Below are 22,163 nucleotides of genomic sequence, written 5' to 3'. Positions count from 1 at the left end.
TAATCCCACAATAATTAAATAAAAAATATTTATTTCAGTACCTAACCACTTCATATTTATGTACATAGAATAATTGAAATATTCTTTAACAAATCATTTGAACTTTATAAAAAACTATAAATGAATAAGAATAATTATAAACACATACATACATCAATTCTGCTCATTACCGTAGCCTAAATTTCGGTTTGGATCCGGAGTGCTCAATATCCAGTCCGGTCCATTGCTTCATTATCGGGTAGTCCAGACCCATCCTTCAGGCGACAAGCTGCAGGTAGCTATTGGATCCGACTTGCACGCACTCCGCTTCAGGGACACGACTCGCTTAATATTTAAATTCGTGTAATTACTGATTCTTGTGTACCACGAAACCGTCATGCGGATTGTAAACTGTCCGTATAATTGTGTTTTTTTTTATAATGGATTTTATGACCCGGTAACTAAGACTTAAGTCATGTCTTATTTAAATTTTTAATCTTATTTTTATGAAAAATGGTGAAATGAAATGAAGATGATTAATATGACGCATTTATCAAATGGGATGAAATCAAATGAAATGAGATGGTATTAGATGAAATATAATCTCAGTAAAATGGTGGTGATTCACTAAGATTTTTTCAGTGGACTTTTTGGAGGATCCCGAGACGAGACGTCCAGCGACTTTGTTTCATTTTCCCGCATTTGTGCACTTTCACAGATATTAAATAGTTAATAAACCACTGTTATTACATATTTAAACCGGAAGAAACACTAAATAGACAAAATAAAACAAATCACAACTACTTCACTTCTCGCGTTCCCGCCAAAAAGTCTACAATGTATAATTGTGATTTCCATCTCAGGTTGACAACAGCGCTCTGTTCAGGCGTTTATGTACTCCGATAAACACTAAAAGATATTGAGGAAGCATTCTCCTTTAAGCAACTATAGCAACAAAACGAATATTTTTTAGTGATAAATAACGCCTAGGCTAAATAACACGTAATACATAGGAAGTTGATAAACAAAAAATAGCTAAAGATTTTCAGTAAAACGACTTTAACAAACACGCAACGCTAATTACGACAACGAATACCCCCGATTTAATCCGGCCATAATTCTAACTTGCTGATCTTAATTGCCTCCTTTTTTAGTCTATTTTCCCCCTTTTTGAGAGCGAACGGAAATTACGTGGAAGGAAAGGATCACTTCAACCGAACAGGACTATACGCAGCATAATTACAGTATAACTTTTTTTTTTGTTAATTTTTCCGTGTCAATGCCAATTACTGCCGAGCAATTAGCACCGACGTGTTTTGTTGGTAAATTCTTTAAGAATTCCTTCTTCCTAATTTTGTTTTACATTACGGGCTTAAAGCTCACATTGCGCGCGTTTTATTGTAATAAAACAGTCGATCAGTTAACGTATGCGACATCAAAATTTCCTACAAACAAAATAATTAGACAATATCACAATGCTTTTTTTTTCTTTTCTTTTTAGGATGGGGATCGAGGCTACTTGGAAGGTTTGGCTTCTCGTTACGCAGACCTATTCTCCACTCACTACGGCGACGTCCTGGACCACCTCGAAGAACTTCGAAGGCACGAATGGGATGAGATGTCTCCTAGGATGAGAGTCTTGGGGGGCCCTGGTACCCCGCAAACTCCACCTTCAGCCAGCCCAGGGTCCTTGGCCCTAAATAATCTGACCACGTCGCATTCCCAGCCCATTTACGTGCCAGGAAAATATTCGGTACGTAAAACGTTTACGCCGATTGCTTCTGAATATTGCGAACTGATTTTTGTGTTGGCCCAAGATTTCTTTTGTAAAATATAAAGCTTTTTTTTTTTCATTTTACCATTTTATATGAAATTTCAATAAATAAAAATTAATTAACTTCAAAAACAAGAAGAAAGCTCGAAGAAAATTCGACTATATTTTTTTATGTTTGTTACCTCAATACTATTTCTATGTGAACCGATTTGATAGCTTTTATTTTATTTGAAGCCGGCTGCTTCTCATGTCCCATAGTCCCATTTAAATTTTATCAAAATATGACAAACACTTTTTGGGTTGTCCTTGATAATGCATATTTAATTGACAACGATTATGTTGATAATATGCTCATTTAAAAAAATATTGTTATATATTTTACGTTTGAGAGAACTATTCATGCGCTGACAAAATGTATGACCCAGATTAAGCACAAGATAAATTAAACAATTAGATAATACCATACAAATGAATTTTAAATTTTTAATACGGATCACACATTTATAATTCAAGTATATTAATTTCCATTGACCGTACAAATGAGGAAGGGTTGATAAACTCGATCTCGCAGACTGACTAAGCTTCATGAATATATGATAAGAACGACCGGGGTAATAGGGCCGGACCGAATCTGGTCTCGCTGGTAAATTAACTTGAAATATGAATATTGAGAGGCCTACAAGTATACTGTACGTCAGATACGAGATTATCTCGACCGGAATTATTTTGATTTCGATATTCGTCTAACTGAATTGTTTAAAATAATAGTAACTAGCGACCCGCCCTCGCTTCGCTTCGGAAACTGTAATTTATTAGTGATTTCTCCACTATTTAATGGATGTTATTATACATTTAAATCTTCCTCTTTAATCACTCTATCTATTAAAAAAAAACCGCATCAAAATCCGTTGCGTAGTTTTAAAGATTTAAGCATACATAGGGACAGATATAGGGACAGAGAAAGCGACTTTGTTTTATACTATGTAGTGATAAATGAAGCCATATAATCGAAAAAAATCATCTGTAATGTATTTCGGATTAAAATTTTAATAATAAAAATATAACTTAATTTTTGTTAAGATCGAATGAACGGCAAAAAAAAACTATATTTTTTAAAATAGAAACAACATAATAAATATATATATTAATATTGCAGTCAGCTTTAGCAATAAGAGAGTAGCTTGACTATGAGCCTGGCGCTACTGGTGTCAATGACCACTAACTAACCACAAGCTTGCCTACAACAAATTAAAAGAATTCAAAAACAAAGGTTTTCTTTTGAAATTCATAGAAGACGATTTTACGCTTTTAAAAAGTACTTGCTTAACGATAAAATTATAAATCACATTCAAGTAACTTCAACATCTACGCAAGCCCTCAAGAAATAAAACAGCAAATAAGTAAACTACATACTTTTGACGTCCCATCGTCTCATAATTTCCGGCAATAGTGAAACACATCCGATAGACTTCCATATCCATTTCCTATTAAAATTCCCGGAAATATATCAACGGTTCAGTGATAGAATGACTATTGAAATCATTCTATTGTTTATTTTCGTCGAGTTTCCGTGTAATTGAGACAAAAAAGAATACTTTTACGGTTTAATTCGCGTTTATGACTCGCAATTCGAAATTTACAACGTTTTTCGTATTTTGTATTTTTCGTGGTCACAGCGGACAAGGTGATTGGCATGTGAAGATTGTGCTTACTACCATCGGTATCTTTAAAATTAATTGATAATTACGTATCTTTGCACATTGAATTAATTAACGAAAATTTTAATGAAACTATAACAGTTTAAAGTTCAATTAGATGTTTTTTTTTTTGTTGCTTAGATGGGTGGACGAGCTCACGGCCCGTGCACCTTATTGCTGTAATTCGATACTCTGTTCTTTCTATCTGCCCCTTTAGGGTCTTTCTGTAAGCTATATAATAAATATACTGGTAATTTTTGCGAGATAAGCATTGAACATTTATATATACTAAACTAACTTAGTACAAGCTTAGCGTACTCAAACTTTTTCAAATCAAACCAAAACTAAGATATATTAACATAACAACAATTTCACTACCTAAATAATCTCCGACAATTATACGTTATAAAAATGGCATATCCAAAAACAAATTGTAAAATCGAGTGAATAAAAAAATATATTTCTTAGTAATGTTTGTTCATAGTACTTATAGTACATTTAAATATTTTATCGAAAAATTTTAACTGTGTAACTACATATATTGTTTTGTAGTTTTAAATTTACATTTATTAAGATTTCACTTTGGAAGTTGTACTTTCATTATCCTTTGAATTGAACGGTATTATCATGAGCCCAAACTCGATGGCTCTATTGGCTGTTCAATAATGCCTTTACAGCCCTCCCACCTCATCAGATCAGCTCGATAGCATTTTATTATAGCAGTAGCAGATCTGAACTACACGATTTTCTAGTTTCGTAGCGATTTGACAAAATCAAGAGCGCATAAAATTTAGTTCGTTATTACATAAAATAACATACTGTATTTTTGTATTTTTTTTTATTGCTTACATGGTGGGATGTGCTTACAGCTCAACTGGTGTTAAGTATTTACTGGAGCCCATAGACATCTACAACGTAAATGCGCCACCCACCTTGAGATATAAATTTTAAGGTCTCAGTATAGTTACAGTTACAACGGCTGCCCCACCTTTCAAACCGAAACGCATTACTGCTTCACGGCGGAAATAGGCGGGGTGGTGATACCTACAAGGACTCACAAGAGGTCCTACCACCAGTAGGTTGAGTTAAAATTATCGTTTAGGAGCTGACGACGAAATTTGAAAGATACTTTTTTTTTGTTTAGCCATCAAGCTGCCTAACGGATAAAGAAGAAGATGAGATCTACGGTTTCGGGTACGGCGTGTTCGGGAAACAGATGTTGCAACGTCAACAGCAACAAAAACAATTGTTGCTAGCTCAACCGTCCCAGCCCTTGATACATAATCAGCAACACAATTATCAAAGGTAAGTTAACAAATAGGTGAATTAGGCTGCCTGTCCACCGGAGCGGAGAAACGGAGAAATACTTACCAATAAGATTGAACAAGATCTCCGCTCTTCTTTAGTGGACAGGGAGTTGCGAACTAGTTTAAAAATTCATACAAAATCGCTAAGCGGAGTGGGATAGCGGAGAGGGATAACAGAGCGGGATAACGGAGCGGGATAGCGGAGCGGGATAGCGGAGCGAGGCAGCGGAGCAGGGAAACAAGTGCGGGCGCGGGCGCAAGATGCGCGCGCAGTGTGTTGTATAATAATATAGTCGTGTAGGTACTAAACTCCGCTCCGCTATACTTTCTCGCTCCGCTCCGCAGCCTCGCTCCGCTCCGGTGGACAGACACAGTACGCAACTCCGCTCCGCCATACTCCGTTGCTCCCCTCCGCTGCCTCGCTCCGCTCCAATTTTTCCAGTACCATGTTTTTTTAATAAAAAAGTTTGAGACTTTTTTAATAGAAAGTCTCAAACAATATAAGACAACAGTTTATTTGTTTTATAATATTCTATTTATGTATTTTACTTTATTAATTTCATTAATAATTTATTTTATATTACCTGCTGTTTCAATAAACATAGTCAGTGTATTGTATCATAAAGTAAAGCAACGCATCTATTTTCTTTTAATTATTATTCAACCAATCCACACACTACGTTCTTTTCTGCATCAGCTTTGGTCGACTGATTAATGCATTAAGTTTGCCAATATCGTAATAATTATCGTAATAATGTGCTTGAATGTAAAAATAACAAATAAATGAAAAAAATATAAATAGAAATTGTAATTTATGAAGTTACGAACTCACGCGATTACAGTTGCCTTTAAAGCTGTATTTTTGTTTTCAGATCTTAGTCCGTATATTTTATTAGGAATAGCATCGAAATAATAATAATATTTGAAATTATTTTTCGTTTGCAAAACATGAATACATCGTTTCGAGTTATTATCATATTTCAGTGAAGTTATTATAATTTCGTCGATATATGGTTTGATAGGTTCGTCTCGCCAATGTGGTACAAGATCGACCGTACAAGCGAGTTCCGCGCGTTCAACACTAATTGTACTAAATTCCGTGCAATACAAAATATCATTAGTAAAATAAAATTAATCGATCGCGAATACATGAAAATTTTATACAGCCCGAACTAATATTTCGTAGTCTGATTCAGTAGCCTTTCCAGTATAAAAAATTGTCTAATGTTGTTGATGTTACAAAATTCACATCATTCTTCTGCCCTTATCCCAGGTACCTGGGGTCGGCGCAATATGTTTTCTCCTTCCATACTCCTCTATCATATTTATACCATTTCTTCGCTCACTCTCCTCTTACACATACCGTCTTTCACGCAATCCATCCATTTTTTCTTAGGTCTACCTCATCCTCTATATCCTTCCACATTCATAGCTAACACTCTCTTACCAACCTCATTTTCATTTCGTCTCATGACATCCCAAACGCGCACTTAGCTTCTGTGTCACAGATGCCACTTTCAGACCTCCTCTAACATATTCATTCCGTATTCTATCCATTTTCGTTACTCCACACATCCATCGCAAGATTCGCATCTCTGCTGCATGCAATCGCCTTTCTTATTCTTTCTTCTAATATTTTATAACGCTAAATCCTATTCGTGTGTACATTAGTGATAAGACTAAGGGCTTAATTCTAAGTCTACACATCAGCAGCATTCCGCACTAATGTGTGGTGAAAAACCGCATCTGACAAAAGTGAAAAAGGTTCGGAACTCATAAATTATTTAGACTTAAAGGTGTATTCGTTAGATAAGCTTTGCTGCATGTTTAGAGTCTAATCTTAATTGAAATCAGACATTCGATTGGCGACAGAAGCTTTTGCGGTGAAAATAGTTACACTACACACAGATCTTAAATTTGTGCAACATTTTTGTGCTTAAAACAAATGTTTTTGGCGTGACGAGGTTATACTGCGTTTGTCTATCACAAAACAATTCTACCATTCCTAGTGCAGGTCCGGCGTCCCGAGGGGGAGGGTGATGTGCTCTGCACTAAACACTTTGCTTTCCCCCTTTTGCCTTTTCATGACTTCTGTCTCATGCGAGGTTCGGACGTGGGTTGTTGAGCGACAGGAGGTTTTAGTCAGTTCGACTCCGACATGCCCTGCCCTCTATCCCCAGTGGAGGGCGGAAGTCCGGCGACTTCCTCCTGACCAAAAAAAAAGCATTACGAGTGGCCTTTTATTTATGCTTCTCACTCAGTTTTATAATTAGACTATCCTTTAAAATATATAAAATTGGTATTTCCTTGACTGCCATAGTGACAAAGACTGCTATACACTTTAGACTAAGCAATAAAAGTATTAGTAATAATGATAAAGAAATAAACAAGTGTCAAATTTGGACTAAAACAGCTGACTTCGTAGTCAAATAACCAAAAAACGGTGTTGTTGTTTTTTTATACAACGAACATTACGAATCATTGCTGATAATTCAAGATAGTTTAAATTGTAGCGTTGAAATTACTTGGAAGTTTTAATACCATTAGAACCGTGTGCAACTGGAATGCGTATTGAAGAGTAGTTCTCATTATTTCTATCTAGTTGCTGTACAATAAATTCTAGTTGTTACACTGATTGATAAGGTGTGTACATAAGATTTCTCTATGAGATAAATCTGGATATGAATACATTTCTCACGGGCAATAGTAAGGACAAGAAAACAAACCATAAGTCATAATCTTCGTAGTTATGTAGGTGTGTTCCGCTGGTACTGCTATAATAATGTTATTTTAAACCCGTATTTCACCGATACACGGAATCTTTAACAATCAATATCTCTATCGTTTCTTAAAATTTGATAACCAACAAACCATCTGTTCCGAACTACTGTAACTTTTTTTAAATTCCTATCTATGCCTTGAGAGGCTTGAGAGGCTGCTATTTCAGCTTCTCCTTGACGTATAGGTGAGCACACTGGACTCAAACTGGGACTGATGCTAACACTGGCCCTAACAAGAGCAGTGCTTCGTAAAATCTACCTCTGCATCGGAAACGGGACCCACTGAGCAGATTCGGCGATTAACTCAGTGGGATTATTTTTTATTATGCACTGTTTTACACGTTTTTAAAATCATTATTCTTCTCGCTTATAAGTACCTAATAATAAATCAGTATTTCAGACAGTTCATCTGGCCGTAAACTAGTGTCCCCTGCCTAGCTTGAGGCCAGGTGAAAGTGTAAGATTTGTCTTCGATTGTTTGTTTATTTATTATACAAGATATCGTTCTCCGATTATCGTCTTCGTGGTACACACCGTTTTTGTGTGGTGTATACGTTTGAGGGAGGAGTTGTTTTTTACAAAAATTACATTCAAAAATTTTCCATTCACTTTTTTGTATTTAAATAAACACAATCCAATATAATATGTTACATTCGTATTACAAAACTAACACTCTGACATCGAGACCTATAGAAACGTCGCGTAAATTGCGAGAAAACCCACAATTTACTCGGGAACACACCTACGCGCCGTATCGTTAGATGTCCAACACTAATTATATACAGAACACTGGTCCAACTAATGATTTGCCCAGTAAAATTGGCATTCGATCGAAAACACAGATAGTTTAATAACTGCTGTAGACTTGTTTTCTTTGTTAGTTAATAGTTTCCTGTGTTCCTAGGCTTTGGCGAGTTGTTATATTTATTTGGACTAGAGGTCCCGCAGTAATCGAAATTCGACTAAAATTAATTGGAATTATAAGTTTGTACACTATTATGATTGTAATTTATACTTCTATAATCACAAATTTCGCCAAGGCTACACTATAAAAAAATGTTAATAAACAATATTTAATCTATTCTCAATTTGACCACACACGTCAAGAACAAAAGTTTGACAATAAATAGTATGCATGCGTGTGTGCGTCAAATACATGGTATGTAGTGTGTGTAATGTTTTCTTTATTGATTTAAAGTATCTTTTATGCATTATTTAAAAAAAATATTAACATTGGGCACTTCTTCTCTATATTCTTTATAAGTGTGGAAAATTTCATACTCCTCCGTCCGCGAAATTTTCGTAAAAAGGGATACAAAGTTTTTGCTTCACGTGCTAATATATAGATACTACACTAATTTGGGTTTGTGATCACAGTTTCTTTCTAGGCGACGTAAGTTAACGAGCTTAAGCTTTATGTAGACGACAACGTAAGATCCATAATGATGATAATGACTAAGATATCGGTCAAATATATTGTATGCCAATAACCAATAACACGTGAAAGAGCCTTCGCATTAATAAGAAAACTGCCCAAGGGCACATTTTTAGTATTACTCAAATAATTAATTTCGCAACGATTAAATTTCACGTTTTTTATTGTCGTTTCGGACTTTTCGAATACCTACTATACAGTTTTCGTGGTCAAAGACGGCCGGGTTGGTTCATCAGTTTCAATTAAGTTCAAATAACTTCTTGCACTGAATAAACCTAGATCTCCATCTCCTCCTCATCTCCCTGCATCTCCTTTTACCACCAAACCTCTGCGTTCCGCGAACCGCTGCGTTCATCCACAGTGCGTATCCAGAAATATTTTTTGCCACGTACCATCCGGCGGAATGAGCTCCCATCCACGGTGTCCCAGCGCTATGACATATCCTTCCTCGAATGAGCCTTGTGGAGAGTACTTAACGGTAGGCAACGACTTGGCTGTGCCTTTATAAATGAAAGTGATCGCTCACCATCAGATGTGCCATATGCTCGTCTGCCTACAGAAGACGAAAAAGAAAAAAAATGAGAGGAAAATTATTTCAATTATATATTTCGAACTCCCAAAAAAAAATAGCAAACAGCAATATTTTCATTTCTCATAACGCACAATACGTTCAATAATGATTCCCGAATAAGCTCACAGTTTAAATAATATCTCGTATAGGTCGGATAATCTCGTAAATTACTAATAAACCTACACCCACATATTGAGTTACATGTTTTAAACATCATAAGGGACGGATGTTTCCTAACGAACGTACGCGTTATGTAAATGTAGCACATGTGAATTATACAAATTGTTCCACTGAATTAATAGGGATAAACATTGACTAGCAAACGCTTTTGAAGCTATTTCAAACAAACGTAGGCACGCTAGATGACTTAAACGTTTGTAATATAGTTGTCTTGAAAGCGTAACGGAAGTGTTTTGTTGTTTGATTACTAACAAAATGCGATTTAATTTTAAACGAAACTAAAAATATGTTTTATGTTATTGTATTGCATAGCATCTATGTCATCCTTCAATTTGGAACGCTCTGCTTGGCAGCTTAAATAAGCAGGATTGTGATGAACCTGCATTTGCAGTCTCATAAATCGCCCTAACTTACACGGTAGGAAAGGCCTTTATAGTACTCCTGGCGTTACTAGTATATTTTTTTTATTGCCCTTGTAGGCAGACAAGCATACGGCCCACCTGATGGTGAGTGGTTACCGTCGCCCATGGACTTCAGCAATGCCAGGGGCAGAGCCAAGCCGCTGCCTACCGCTTCATACTCTCCACAAGCCTCGTTTGAGGAAGGACATGTCATAGCACTCGGGAAACACCGTGGAGGGAAGCTCATTCCATAGCCGGATGGTACGTGGCAAAAATACCTCTGGAAACGCACTGTAGATGACCGTAGTGGCTCCAGGTATTATGGATGAACTCTACTCCGGTGGCGGGCGGTGCGATGGTAAACGAGTATCTATGGCAACCAGTAAACGCTGAATTAAAATTGAAACTATTATGTTTTAAACTTAAAATTTTAAATTACATTGTCCTAGGCTACAATAAAACGTGCACTAAGTAATCGAATTTCATATAACAACAACAAAAAAATATGCCAGCAATCCAATTCCGCGAGCTCGAGCGAAATAAGACATTTATATTACGGAACACAAGAACGCGCATTTATGTAGGGAATCGGATTAATCCGGACTAGTCGAACTGTGTATCCCGTAACTCGACTACGTATCTCGTATCTCGAAGGTTTTCTCGCTTGTAATCTCTGCTGCCTTGTTAGCCGGATCTCGGTAACTGCGTAGTGTTAATTGAGTAAGGACCGGTGTATCTCGTATTTAATGTCACCATTTCGAGAGCGCGTTTCGCTGAATTCAATTAGTGAGTTGATTCAGACGGTAACGTGTGAATGTAATGCAAATTCACAGCATTTGATTTGTCTAATATAATATTATAATATATTATTATTGCAACGATTCTATGAGAATATTTTAAAGAAACTTTAGTATATATTATCTTAATCACGATATTAACCATTGTTGAATTTCGACTAATAAACATAACTAAAACTACTAAATATGACTACACTGGTGGTAGGACCTCTTGTGAGTCCGCGCGGGTTGGTACCACCACCCTGCCTATTTCTGCCGTGAAGCAGTAATGCGTTTTGGTTTGAAGGGTAGGGCAGCTGTTGTAACTATACTTGAGATCTTAGAACTTATATCTCAAGGTGGGTGGCGCATTTACGTTGTAGATGTCTATGGGCTCCAGTAACCACGTAACACCAGGCGGGCCGTGAGCTCGTCCACCCACATAAACAATAAAAATAAAAACTTGAATCAGAGTATTAAAAAACAATCTTATTTTTCAAAATAATTCTGAAGCCTAACATGTTTATAAAAATACTTATCTATAAATGAGTTCAAATATAGAAATAAATCTATTTTCGAAAATCAAAATTTAACATCTAATATGTTAAGCCCTTAATAAAGCTATTCGTTATATCAGAGCATATAAATCTAAAGGATAATCAATATTCATTGCGTCTGCGGCGTTGCACCGCATCGATATCATACCGCCGAAACCACTGATTTATGTTCCGTTCTCGAATTGTATTCAAAATCACACAGTTGAATGCGATATTTTTTTAAATAAAAAACACGCTATATAGTCGATGTTTGCTTTTCATGAAACTGTCTTGTAAAAGCAAAATCTTTATAATTAAAATATATATTCACAACTAGCTGACCCGGCAGACTTCGTAGAGCCTCAATCGATAAATAAAAGACCTAAATTTTTTTATAAAATAAACTTGAAACAAACAAAAGGAATCTGACGGACGGGGGACACATCAAAGGAAAAACAAAGTTGTTATTTTTATTTAATTCCGAGAATTTTCATATTTATCTACCTTTTAAGCCTTCTCTGGACTTCCACATATAATTCAAGACCAAAATTAGCCAAATCGGTCCAGCCGTTCTCGAGTTTTAGCGAGACTAACGAACAGCAATTCATTTTTATATATATAGATTTAATCTCGATTGTTTGATTTTTTTATTGTATTATTTGAATGCTTCACAGGTTTCGTGGTCACGGAAAACTAAAGTGCTATTTTAATCGGAAGGAATTAATGACAAAAAACACGAGGCTAAACCTTAAAATAATTTTCATAATGTTAACGACTCGCGAAAACTGCCGAAACGTTTTTGTTACACAAAATATGTATATATTAATACGTGAAGCAAAAACTTTGTATCCCTTTTTACGAAAATTGCCCGGACGGAGGAGTATGAAATTTTCCACACTTATAGAGAATATAGAGAAGAAGTGCACAATGCTAATATATTTTTTAAATAATGCATAAAAGATACAGTAAATCAATAAAGAAAACATTACACACACCACATACCATGTATTTGACGCACACACGCATGCATACTATTTATTGTCAAACTTTTGTTCTTAACGTCTGTTGTCAAATTGAGAATAGATTAAATATTGGTTGCCTTTATTAATATTTTTTTATAGTGTAGCCTTGGCGAAATTTGTGATTATAGTATGTGTAAAAACTTACAATTCCAATTAATTATAGTCGAATTTCGACTACTGTGGGACCTCTAGTTAAAGGAAACTTGTATATTGTATACAGGGTCTTCAGAAATCGCCATCGAAACAGAATCCGCAATAAACTAATATCCTAATATTAGGGACTTTCCAATATAACATATTTATGGCTTGTTGTTTTACTGAGTTCCAATTTTGCTAGCCCGCAATTTTAGGTTAATGGTAGACGCGACCCGTGTTCCCTTGAGACCGTAGACGTCAACGCGTCTGTTGATTCTTGATAACATTACATTACGAAGACGTCTTGGTCTAAAAGATAAGATTCCTTGCGTAGCAAGCGATGCAACTGTGCCGGTATTAAAATCTTTCAAACAGACACCAATTTTACTAAGAAAATACATCCTTATCACTTGTTTTTTTCTCGGTTTTCGCGATTCATAAATTTAATAACGGTTTAATGTGAGGTTTTTTGGCTGTCTTTATATTATTTACGACGTCGTACGGGTAGGTACCACCACCCTGCTTATTTCAGCCGTGATGCAGTAATGCGTTTCGGTTTGAAGGGTGGGGCAGGCGTTGTAACTATACTTGAGACCTTAGAAATTATATCTCGAGATGGGTGGCGCATTTACGTTGTAGATGTCTATGGGCTCCAGTAACCACTTAACACCAGGTGGTCTGTGAGCTCGTACACCCATCTAAGCAATAAAAAAAAGTTTACAGTTTTCGTGGTCACAGATTACAAGCGCTATTTAGCGGAAGTTATCTATTCAAAGTTAAAAATCGTGAGATGAAAACTGTTAAACTAATTTTAATTATACTAAACACGTGCCCACGACTCACTTTCACGATGAAGGAATCACACCATACAACAAAAATCAAATGTGCAAAATTTTAATTGTGGTAGGGAGTATAGATAGCCCGTGTGCATATTACCAGACATTCTAACTACTTTTGATGCGTATCGGTCATTCGTTCCGATTGGCAGGGCGGAACAGCCATTACACAAAACACTTCTGATTTCGACCTTATATCTTACGGTGTATGGCGGCATTCGCGTTGTGATATCTAGGAACTCCGATAACTTTACACTAAGCGGAAGGTGTTTTAGATAATTTACAAATTCGTGCAACAAAGATATATCTCAAAAAAGATTTTTAAAAGCAGCGCGGGTAGACTTTCCACGAGGTGGGCCTATGAACTGCAAAAGGTACCAGGAAACCCTTGGAGGAGGTTTATCTCTAGCAGTAGACGTCTGTGGGTTGATGATGACGATGATGATAATAGATAACTTTTCAAGTATGTTTTTAATTATATCGTATTTTGTATTTAGTGACCATTAGCTCTACCATATACCACAACGTTTTAATACAATCAGTTATATTTATTTGTTCGGAACCTAAAATTCAGTTTATCCAAAGTGCATTCACATTAACAACAAGTATCGCTAAAATATTTTTTTTTATCGCCGTATTAATAACTACAGCGAGTCATTAGTAGTCTTGTGGATGTTCTCATAAAGATAACATGGGACATCGTCCGTTCTGTAACATTACATCTGCAATGGCCGCCGAACTTAACGAGCCATATTATGTTTATGACATTTGCTTGAGAATACTGATGTATAATAATATAGTTTGACAATTATTAAAAATATTGTGTGGTCTACAACTGTTTAGCTTTGTTCAAACTTTCGCGATCGGCTAATTCTAAATAAATAAATTTCTAGTACATAAATCAACGAATAAATCTATTGTTTAAGTACTTTTATTTGGCGGGTTCTTACGAAGTTTTTTTGGGACTCTGGTTTTTTTTTCTAAAACTGGCACGTGGTCTTCTGTCCCCATACTAGGGGAACCACAGATTGACACACATATAAGTCTAGATATATTCCGATTTGAAGCTTTGAAAAGCTATTCCAGACCAACTAGACTACGGAATAGACCCATTTACATATATGTATAACAATTATATGAGGGTATGGCGTATTATGTGTCTACACGAAGAGGTATCTGCCTACCTTAATAATAGTATTCTCAAAGTCGAGTCGACTAGAAATTATTATTCGAATTTCACCTAAGGTCCAAAGTTAGTGATGGCATATATAATGTATGTAGATATGTACATTGTAATGTCTATACCAATTAACCTAAGATGGATGCTCTTCTGCCCATATCTCGCAATAATGTAAAACTAATTCCTCAACTTTATTAAATATTTTAAAATAATAATCATTTCCCAAAAATAGTGAATTGATAACATCAGTATTTTCTTTTTGTGTAGGTGATTAATATCTAAATACGTATGTATTTATTTCTTTGGTCTCACATTACAAAGAATCCTATTTGAGGGCCAGATGATCGTTTGTGATTTGTCTCATTATTTGATTTATAGTTACTTATTATATAGTGTTTTGTTATAGGTGTCCCGTTTGACTATACCATTGAATAATACATTTTAAATCATCAACTGCTATTACCGATCAACCAAACGAACCCTTTACGAATTAACATTTTCATTAACCGCGGCTCATCCACAATCATCATTAGGCCCGGTATTGTTAATGTTACTGGCGATTAATATCTCATTTACTGAATTCCGTGTACTCGAAAACAACTCCTTTTTTGCGTCGTCTGCATTTTCGATATAATCAAATACTTTATTAATTGTTCGCGAATTTATTGAGTTTCAGTTATGAATGTTCGTCATTTTATTATTAATATATTTTTGTTGCAGTTGTCTGAGCCCGCGTTCGGCCTACTTCTACGAGTTTCCGCCAAGCGGTGAGTTTCACAGTAGGTATATTTGTGATATTTAACATCAATATAACATTGGTTAATACGCTCACACTAAATAGTCACGAATAAATACACAACTTTAAAAAAAGTACTTTCAACCTTTTCAGAACTTTCCAGAAAGACATCTTATATCTCTGTTCTTCTACAAAAGATACCAAATGGATATTTGTTAATATGACATAATTGCTGTATTCAAATTATAAAGTACCTGTAGAATAAACGAACGTAGGTATAATATGTACCGATATTGTTAGGCTCAATATTTTCATTTCATTCAGGCACTTATAGTAGGCTATTAAGGGACCCATTAGAAACATTTTGCGGCACGCAATTTTTACCTACGGAAAATAACATAAACGGAGAGAACGTTTAGTTATAATTTATTACTTTCCTTCACACTTTTAAGATTTTATAATGTTTTAACTTTCCGAGAGGTACTTACTCTATTACGTTTTAGAATATTAAACATTCTCGGTTCCGTACATATTGTAATATCTTGAAATTTTTAATAAGATGAAGGGATCGTTGAGATATTTGAGATATTCCAACATTTTCCTACTAGATAATTGTCTGGGGACAGCTAAGAAGAAGGTGACGACGTTCTCGAGACTGCTTCGTGGACTTAAATCGCACAGGAAAGAAAAACACGGATCCTGTTCGCCGAAGCATACGCATAGCCCGCGGCAGATTTTGCCTCCTCAGAGGGTAAGTAAGAAATCGTTTGAACACTACGAATATTGGCTACATTTATTTCCTGACGTGAAAATATCGAATGAAGTAGACGTATCGGCATGTCTAATTTAAAATATACGTACTAAAAATATTTAGTCTATTAGTTTATTTAATAAGTCACAATAGAACCAATGATTTGTGCGATCTAACATTATCTTGCAACAAATTATCCAAAATGTAGAGGGGAAAAAATAAACATACTCTTAAGAAAATAGTAACTTTACTTATAATTAAAAATTAAATCTTAATTTACGGCCGAATTAATGGTGTACGTCGTAAAATAACGTTTTTTCATCTAGCGGATATCGTGGTTAAAGTTATTAACCAATACATGTTTTAGTAAGACGCTAATGAAACTTTCAAACAACAACGCATTTCGAATACCAAAGCCGCGGTTGCATCATTTGAATTAAAAATTAAAGACTCGGAATTTCTTACCGTACAAGATAATACAGCGATGTTGTGGAGTAGGCACATTTTTTATTAGTTAATGGAGCTAATAGGAAATATAATTACGGAATGTTAAAAAATTTCGTTTCCCGTTTCGTTGAACAAAATTAGATTCGATCGAACTGATTTGTTGACCATTTATGTTTAGTACTGCTATAAGTCCTCTATAGAAGGGGACCGCTATAGAACCTCTGGGTCTGCGGAGGGACTTCAGTTCCCTCTGTATTTTGTACCGTTTGTTCCATGGGGAGTGATCTGAGGAATTGTTCGAGATGATACCGGCATCTCGTTTTTACCATCGCACCGCCCGCCACCGAAGTAGGTTTCGTTCATACTACTTAGAGCCACTGCGATCCTCCATAGTGCGTTTCCAGAGATCTTTTTTGCCATGTACCATCCGACTATGGAATGGGCTCCCATCCACGGTGCTTCCTGAGCCCTACGACATATCCTTCTTCAAACGAGACTTGTGGAGAGTATTAAGCGGCAGGCAGCGGCCTGGCTCTGCCCTTGGCGTTGTTCAAGTCCATAGTAAGGGGGGCCGCATGCACGTCTGCCTACGAGGGCAGTAAAAATAAAAAAAAAACCTTGGATACTCAAACGCAATTTAGAATAATGCAATTCTTTCAAAAGTTAAAAAGGGATAATTATTTTATTTTAACACAGAATACAATACTCATTTGTAAGCTCATCTCATTGGAAATTAGTCAACCTTGATAAGTTGTTTGTGGTGAGGGAAGTCGTAGAGAAAAGGCCTTACGGCTGATCGTCTAATCGAGGGTCGGCTCAAGTAACTTCCTTAGCAGGACTCTCTGTAACAACTGTTCTTAGAGAAACCGAAAATATCTCAGATGAAGCTATCAAGGCCTTTGAGGAACACAATCTTTAGTAATAAAAAATAACTATAGTCATTTTTATCTCGTTTTAAAAGTTGCTTAACTCTTGAAAAATTAAGATCGTATATTGCACACGATAGCTGGTTCTTAATGTATAGCATATATTGCAGTGGAAAAATAACAAAAATCTTAAATTAAGAATTCGAATATTATGTTCTCGTCTTCAAAAATGGTTCTCTTCTATCCTGCAAAACTATGTAGTCTATGTATGTAACTATGTAGTCTGAAATGCGATTAAATTAACGTAGGTATAAATATGAGATCTTCCAAGATAAAGAATCGTCCAATTAATAATTATCTGCTATTTCCAAAGGGTAACAAGTCAATAAATTGGTCCAGCTTAGTATTATAATCTTTCCTTGTTCATGAGTATGAAATATTTATGCTATATTTCTTTTTATTCTATGAAATTCCATAACAACTTAATATAGCTATTACGTATCCATAAAATAAGTATACATTAGGTGTGATCTTAAAACCCTTCTTCGTAAAGCAAAACTACTACAAGTATTTTGAATTTTATCTCTTAAGACAATATTTTTGAATCGCTTACCTACCCCAATGAAACAAAAGTACCTATGTCAAAGATTAAAAAAAAAAGTGTTGCCTAAATTTTCGATGTAAGAAATGGTTTTTCGTTAGTAACCACGACGGTTTGTAAACGAATCTTAGTTCGGCGCAATGCACTCGCCTCCGGCGGCGTCGGCCTCACGTTTTTTTTTTTTTCATATATTCCCTTTTGCTGTCCCCCATCCGCCATTATGTTGAACGGGCGCGACGCCGGTAAGCCTTTGACATGCACTCCAAGCAATTAGTACGACGCGTCTGGTAGTACGGAGGCCGGGGCAAATGTGAACACAATGCGTATTCTCATACAGGCTCGACTCATTTTTCATATTGTTTTAATGACTAAATATTAAAATCGCTGATGATAATCCTGTTTAGAACATTACGTATAAGAACTAAAATAAGCATTTACTGATTTCTTATTATTGTCTAATTGGTTAACAATTTTTATGAAAATCAAGAATTATCTTTAAATTTTTATTATTGTCCAATTGGTTAATAATGATTATGAAATTTAAGAATTTTCTTTAAGGGTATAAAAAGTTAAAGTTGCTTTTTTTAGTTGTTGCTTTGCCTAGTTAATAATGTATATTTTATGTACGTACACTACATTTTTACCGTTCCAATAAGTCTAAAATACTGAAGCATTTTTAAAGTTTCAAACAACAAAAGCATTTAACTTAATATAAATAGCTTCTGTCGTTCTATTAAGAACCCGCCTTATCAAGAAGAGCTATGTTAACTCGCCTCGTGATCGCATTAGATACGCAACTCATTTCTACTAAATTAAGTGCAACATTTTTCCACGTCCACCTATAATTATTAATCTTCTGGGGGGAAGGTGGGGTACGTCACCGCATGCCTTTTGAGAAATGACGCCTGCCAAAGTTAAGTCGGTTGAGCCAAGGCGACGGGTCTGAGTTATGAGCGTTTGTTGAGCCAACGGATAAAGGCCATTAGGGCGCCGAGCATAATCCTTATCGGGCAACTTGCACTTAGGATTAGTCCTGTCAAAAGTTGCTTTTTTCCGGTTATTGACCAACCACGCCCGGCCATGATTAGAGGATCAGTTCTTGGACACGCTGATCCTCTTAAACGGTAAACGCGGGTTGCGTTTTACAAGTTCCCTTTTATTTCACGGAACACATTGTTTGTGGGTTTATCGATGCCCGTTTGTTACGAGAAACCGTAATGTTTTTTTACAAATCATTCTACAGTCCGATTTTAAGTTTACATGTTGCGTTTGAGTAATTCAGAGTTGCCTTCGAAACGGCTTCTTGCGGGCCGTATTATTAGGCTACTACTATTCGTGCATTATAGCCTCGCAGACTCGCGATATAGCGCAATAAAACGTTATAGTCTTGCCTCTGTGGTTGGTGTAGTATTTTGTAGATCGTAAACAAGGAACATCGTGTATCGATAAATATGTTTATGCTTGTTGCATTGTTATTCAACTACATTAGAATAGTTTTCTTCGTCAGTAGCTTTGAATTCGCATTTAGTAATTCTAGTTAGATAATTGGATTTATTTGCGCATATTTTTAATAGAAAACTAGTATAAATGATTGTACAGGATAAATTGTCTGGCTCTATAAACTTTGAAGGGGTATGCAAAGATAACCGATAAGCTTAAGACTGCTTCCAATCATCATTCAGTAGCAATAGCAATGTCTTTGCTTAATTTTCTTATCTGTTACTCTAATTCCTTAAGTACTGGTGATAGGGTTGGTGTATTATTTTTCGATTCTTCGGTTTCCCGGTTGGGGTTAGTTTGTATGAGATATTTGTACTCGAGGCTTGGTGTTATACTTGTTTAATGTGTATTAGCATCTACAGCACTGGGGAGAATCTTAGCTTGGAGACGTTGCATATGAAACTTTTTATATTTTGTTTTAAGCTATTGCATAAATTTAATCGTGGGCCTTGAGCGCGGCTTGAGAGCGGAATCATGAAAATCCGTAACGAAAAAACCTTACACCCCTCACTCCGCCTACCATGTAGCTCGCGTTCAACACATTCACACGTTGCGCTTGTGTAGTATTTGTGAATAAGCGCGTGGCGTGACGTCACACTGCATGCGCATCATGAAAAGTCTGCCCATCTCTCTCTCGCGCGGTCTAGCTTATGAGTGTTTTTATTATTATTTCTGAAGCGAAATAATCACCCATTCCAGTTCAAGTCGTTACTTTCATATAAATTTAAGTTTGATTTCATCTCTCAAGTTACGGAATCCAAATGGTGGTGTCTCTAAGTTCTAGTAATAACTCAATATCAGGTGTGCAACTAAGCACACCAGTTCACGAGCAACTTTTTATTTAGATAACAAACGATTTATTACTTCATTAAAAATCTGGATTTTTGGTTAAATTACTTTGGCATAAAGAGAAGAATATTTAAAACCAAGAGAAAATATTTTAGTTTTACGATATCAGGTATTACTATTACTATTTTTTTTTAAATTCTGGAGCATCATGTAATGTAGAAGGTTTTCCAAAATCCAGTTGACGTTTCTATAGTGAAAATTATGAATAAGCGTCAGCTTTGTGTTTCAATGTGTTTCATGATATTTCTTTTGCATTCACTGCCCTTAATTTCATCCTAATTCTACCATATATGCATTTTCTTTACAAGTAACAGTGTAGTATATTAAAGTTACCCAGAGATATAGCTGGAAAGCTTTTAAATATTATCAGTGCTCCAAAAAAAACATAATGAATATTTACAACAAAAAAGGCATTAACACTCCAAATTATTGAAAGCAAATAATGCAGCACAATTAATTATATAATTAAGATAATACAAAAGCAATGTCCCTATAAAACAAAATAAATAAAATTATTTGAGCAACGTTCATTAAATTAAAAACCACAAATGAACGTAGCAAATAAATGCAAACCGGTGCTTCATCAGATGAACATACGCGTGTCAACTAATTGTTTTCCTGTCAATTAAACCACCGCGTAATTTGTTCATTTCTATGATAGATTTATTAAAATAGTTTTGTGCGTTTCAAATTTAAAAATAACCGACGTATCTTATTTTATTTTATTTATTATATTTATTGGGTACCAACATTTTATACATCAGCACAGAACATTACAGGTATCATATACATTGATTTCACACTGAATGCTAACACAATTACAGGTACCGATTGCATGCAATGATTAAAAAAAAAAGCGGTTCGTTGTATGAAAAAAATAAAACTATATATAACATTATATGAAGACCTTACATTATTACACATTTACTACCAAATACGCTATTACTTAATTGAAAAAGCTCATTGAGCAAGGTTGTAGACTTCTCGTCTAAAACTGTCAACAGTGGCAGCCAAAACGTCCAGAGAATACTTGCTATGCAAATTGTTTAATTCCCCAACTAGTCTGCTGAGAGGCGCGTTCTTACCGAGACTATCTGCAATTCTTCTGTAATTAATTCTGCTACGATTATTTCTTCTTTGTCGCTATTCTTTTGGCAGAGTGGTCGTGACCGTTGTGTGTTTATGTTTAATGGCGAATTTTACAACCCGGCGTCACTTTTCTCTTCTGTCTGCGCGTCTGATGCTTACGTGCAGGGGGCAATTCGTTGCAGTCTTTATTTAGTCTATCTACTTTACGGGATATCAGCACATCAGTCATTAGCAAAAGAATAAAATTCGGCAGTCATTACCGAAAACAATTTCACCTTGTCTTAGAATGCTTTATGAAAGCAGATGATTAGTGAATTAGGTTACAGGACCGTGCTAGCTGTCGAGATGGAAATGTTTAACGACGTCCTAATTATTTATTATATTGCCTGGAATAAAACATTTAAATTTCATGTATTGACTATAACAATATGGATGTTTTTCTTTCTTGATTATTTATACTTCAGCTTATTCGAATGTTTTAGGAAATACCACTTCACAGAATACTCGTAATTATATATTAAGTTTCTATGCCAATATTATATTTGGACTTGATACTTTTACGCGTTCTTCTACGCGTCATTCAAGTTCTTTTACTATAAAGACTTCATTATAGATTGAAAGAAAATGTGTGTGAATTTGATAAGGGACCAATAAATCGCTTAAGCGTGGGACAGCGCTTTCGAGTCTAAAACGTCCAATGTAGAGCCAGCCATTC

The 22,163-nt window shown here is 35.5% G+C and overlaps 1 protein-coding gene across 5 annotated transcripts in view; it reads left to right on the top strand.

The window, feature by feature from the left end:
* LOC114240769 (uncharacterized) overlaps nt 1-22,163 on the top strand; it is a 134,574-nt gene that overhangs the window by 102,963 nt on the left and 9,448 nt on the right. For 3 of the 5 annotated variants that reach the window (XM_028171444.2, XM_028171443.2, XM_028171439.2), the window contains exons 2-5: nt 1,481-1,732; nt 4,595-4,755; nt 15,330-15,388; nt 15,954-16,096. In XM_028171444.2, coding sequence (XP_028027245.2) covers nt 1,481-1,732; nt 4,595-4,755; nt 15,330-15,388; nt 15,954-16,096 — 615 coding nt within the window. The remainder of the gene's footprint in view (nt 1-1,480; nt 1,733-4,594; nt 4,756-15,329; nt 15,389-15,953; nt 16,097-22,163) is intronic. The other 2 variants (XM_028171441.2, XM_089729681.1) reach the window with 1 other exon arrangement.

Source organism: Bombyx mandarina, chromosome 09 (assembly GCF_030267445.1).
Source record: "Bombyx mandarina strain Sakado chromosome 09, ASM3026744v2".
Classification (NCBI taxonomy): domain Eukaryota; kingdom Metazoa; phylum Arthropoda; class Insecta; order Lepidoptera; family Bombycidae; genus Bombyx; species Bombyx mandarina.
The sequence above is the reverse complement of the archived record's forward strand: the minus strand, read 5'-3'. Positions and strand labels throughout refer to the sequence as shown.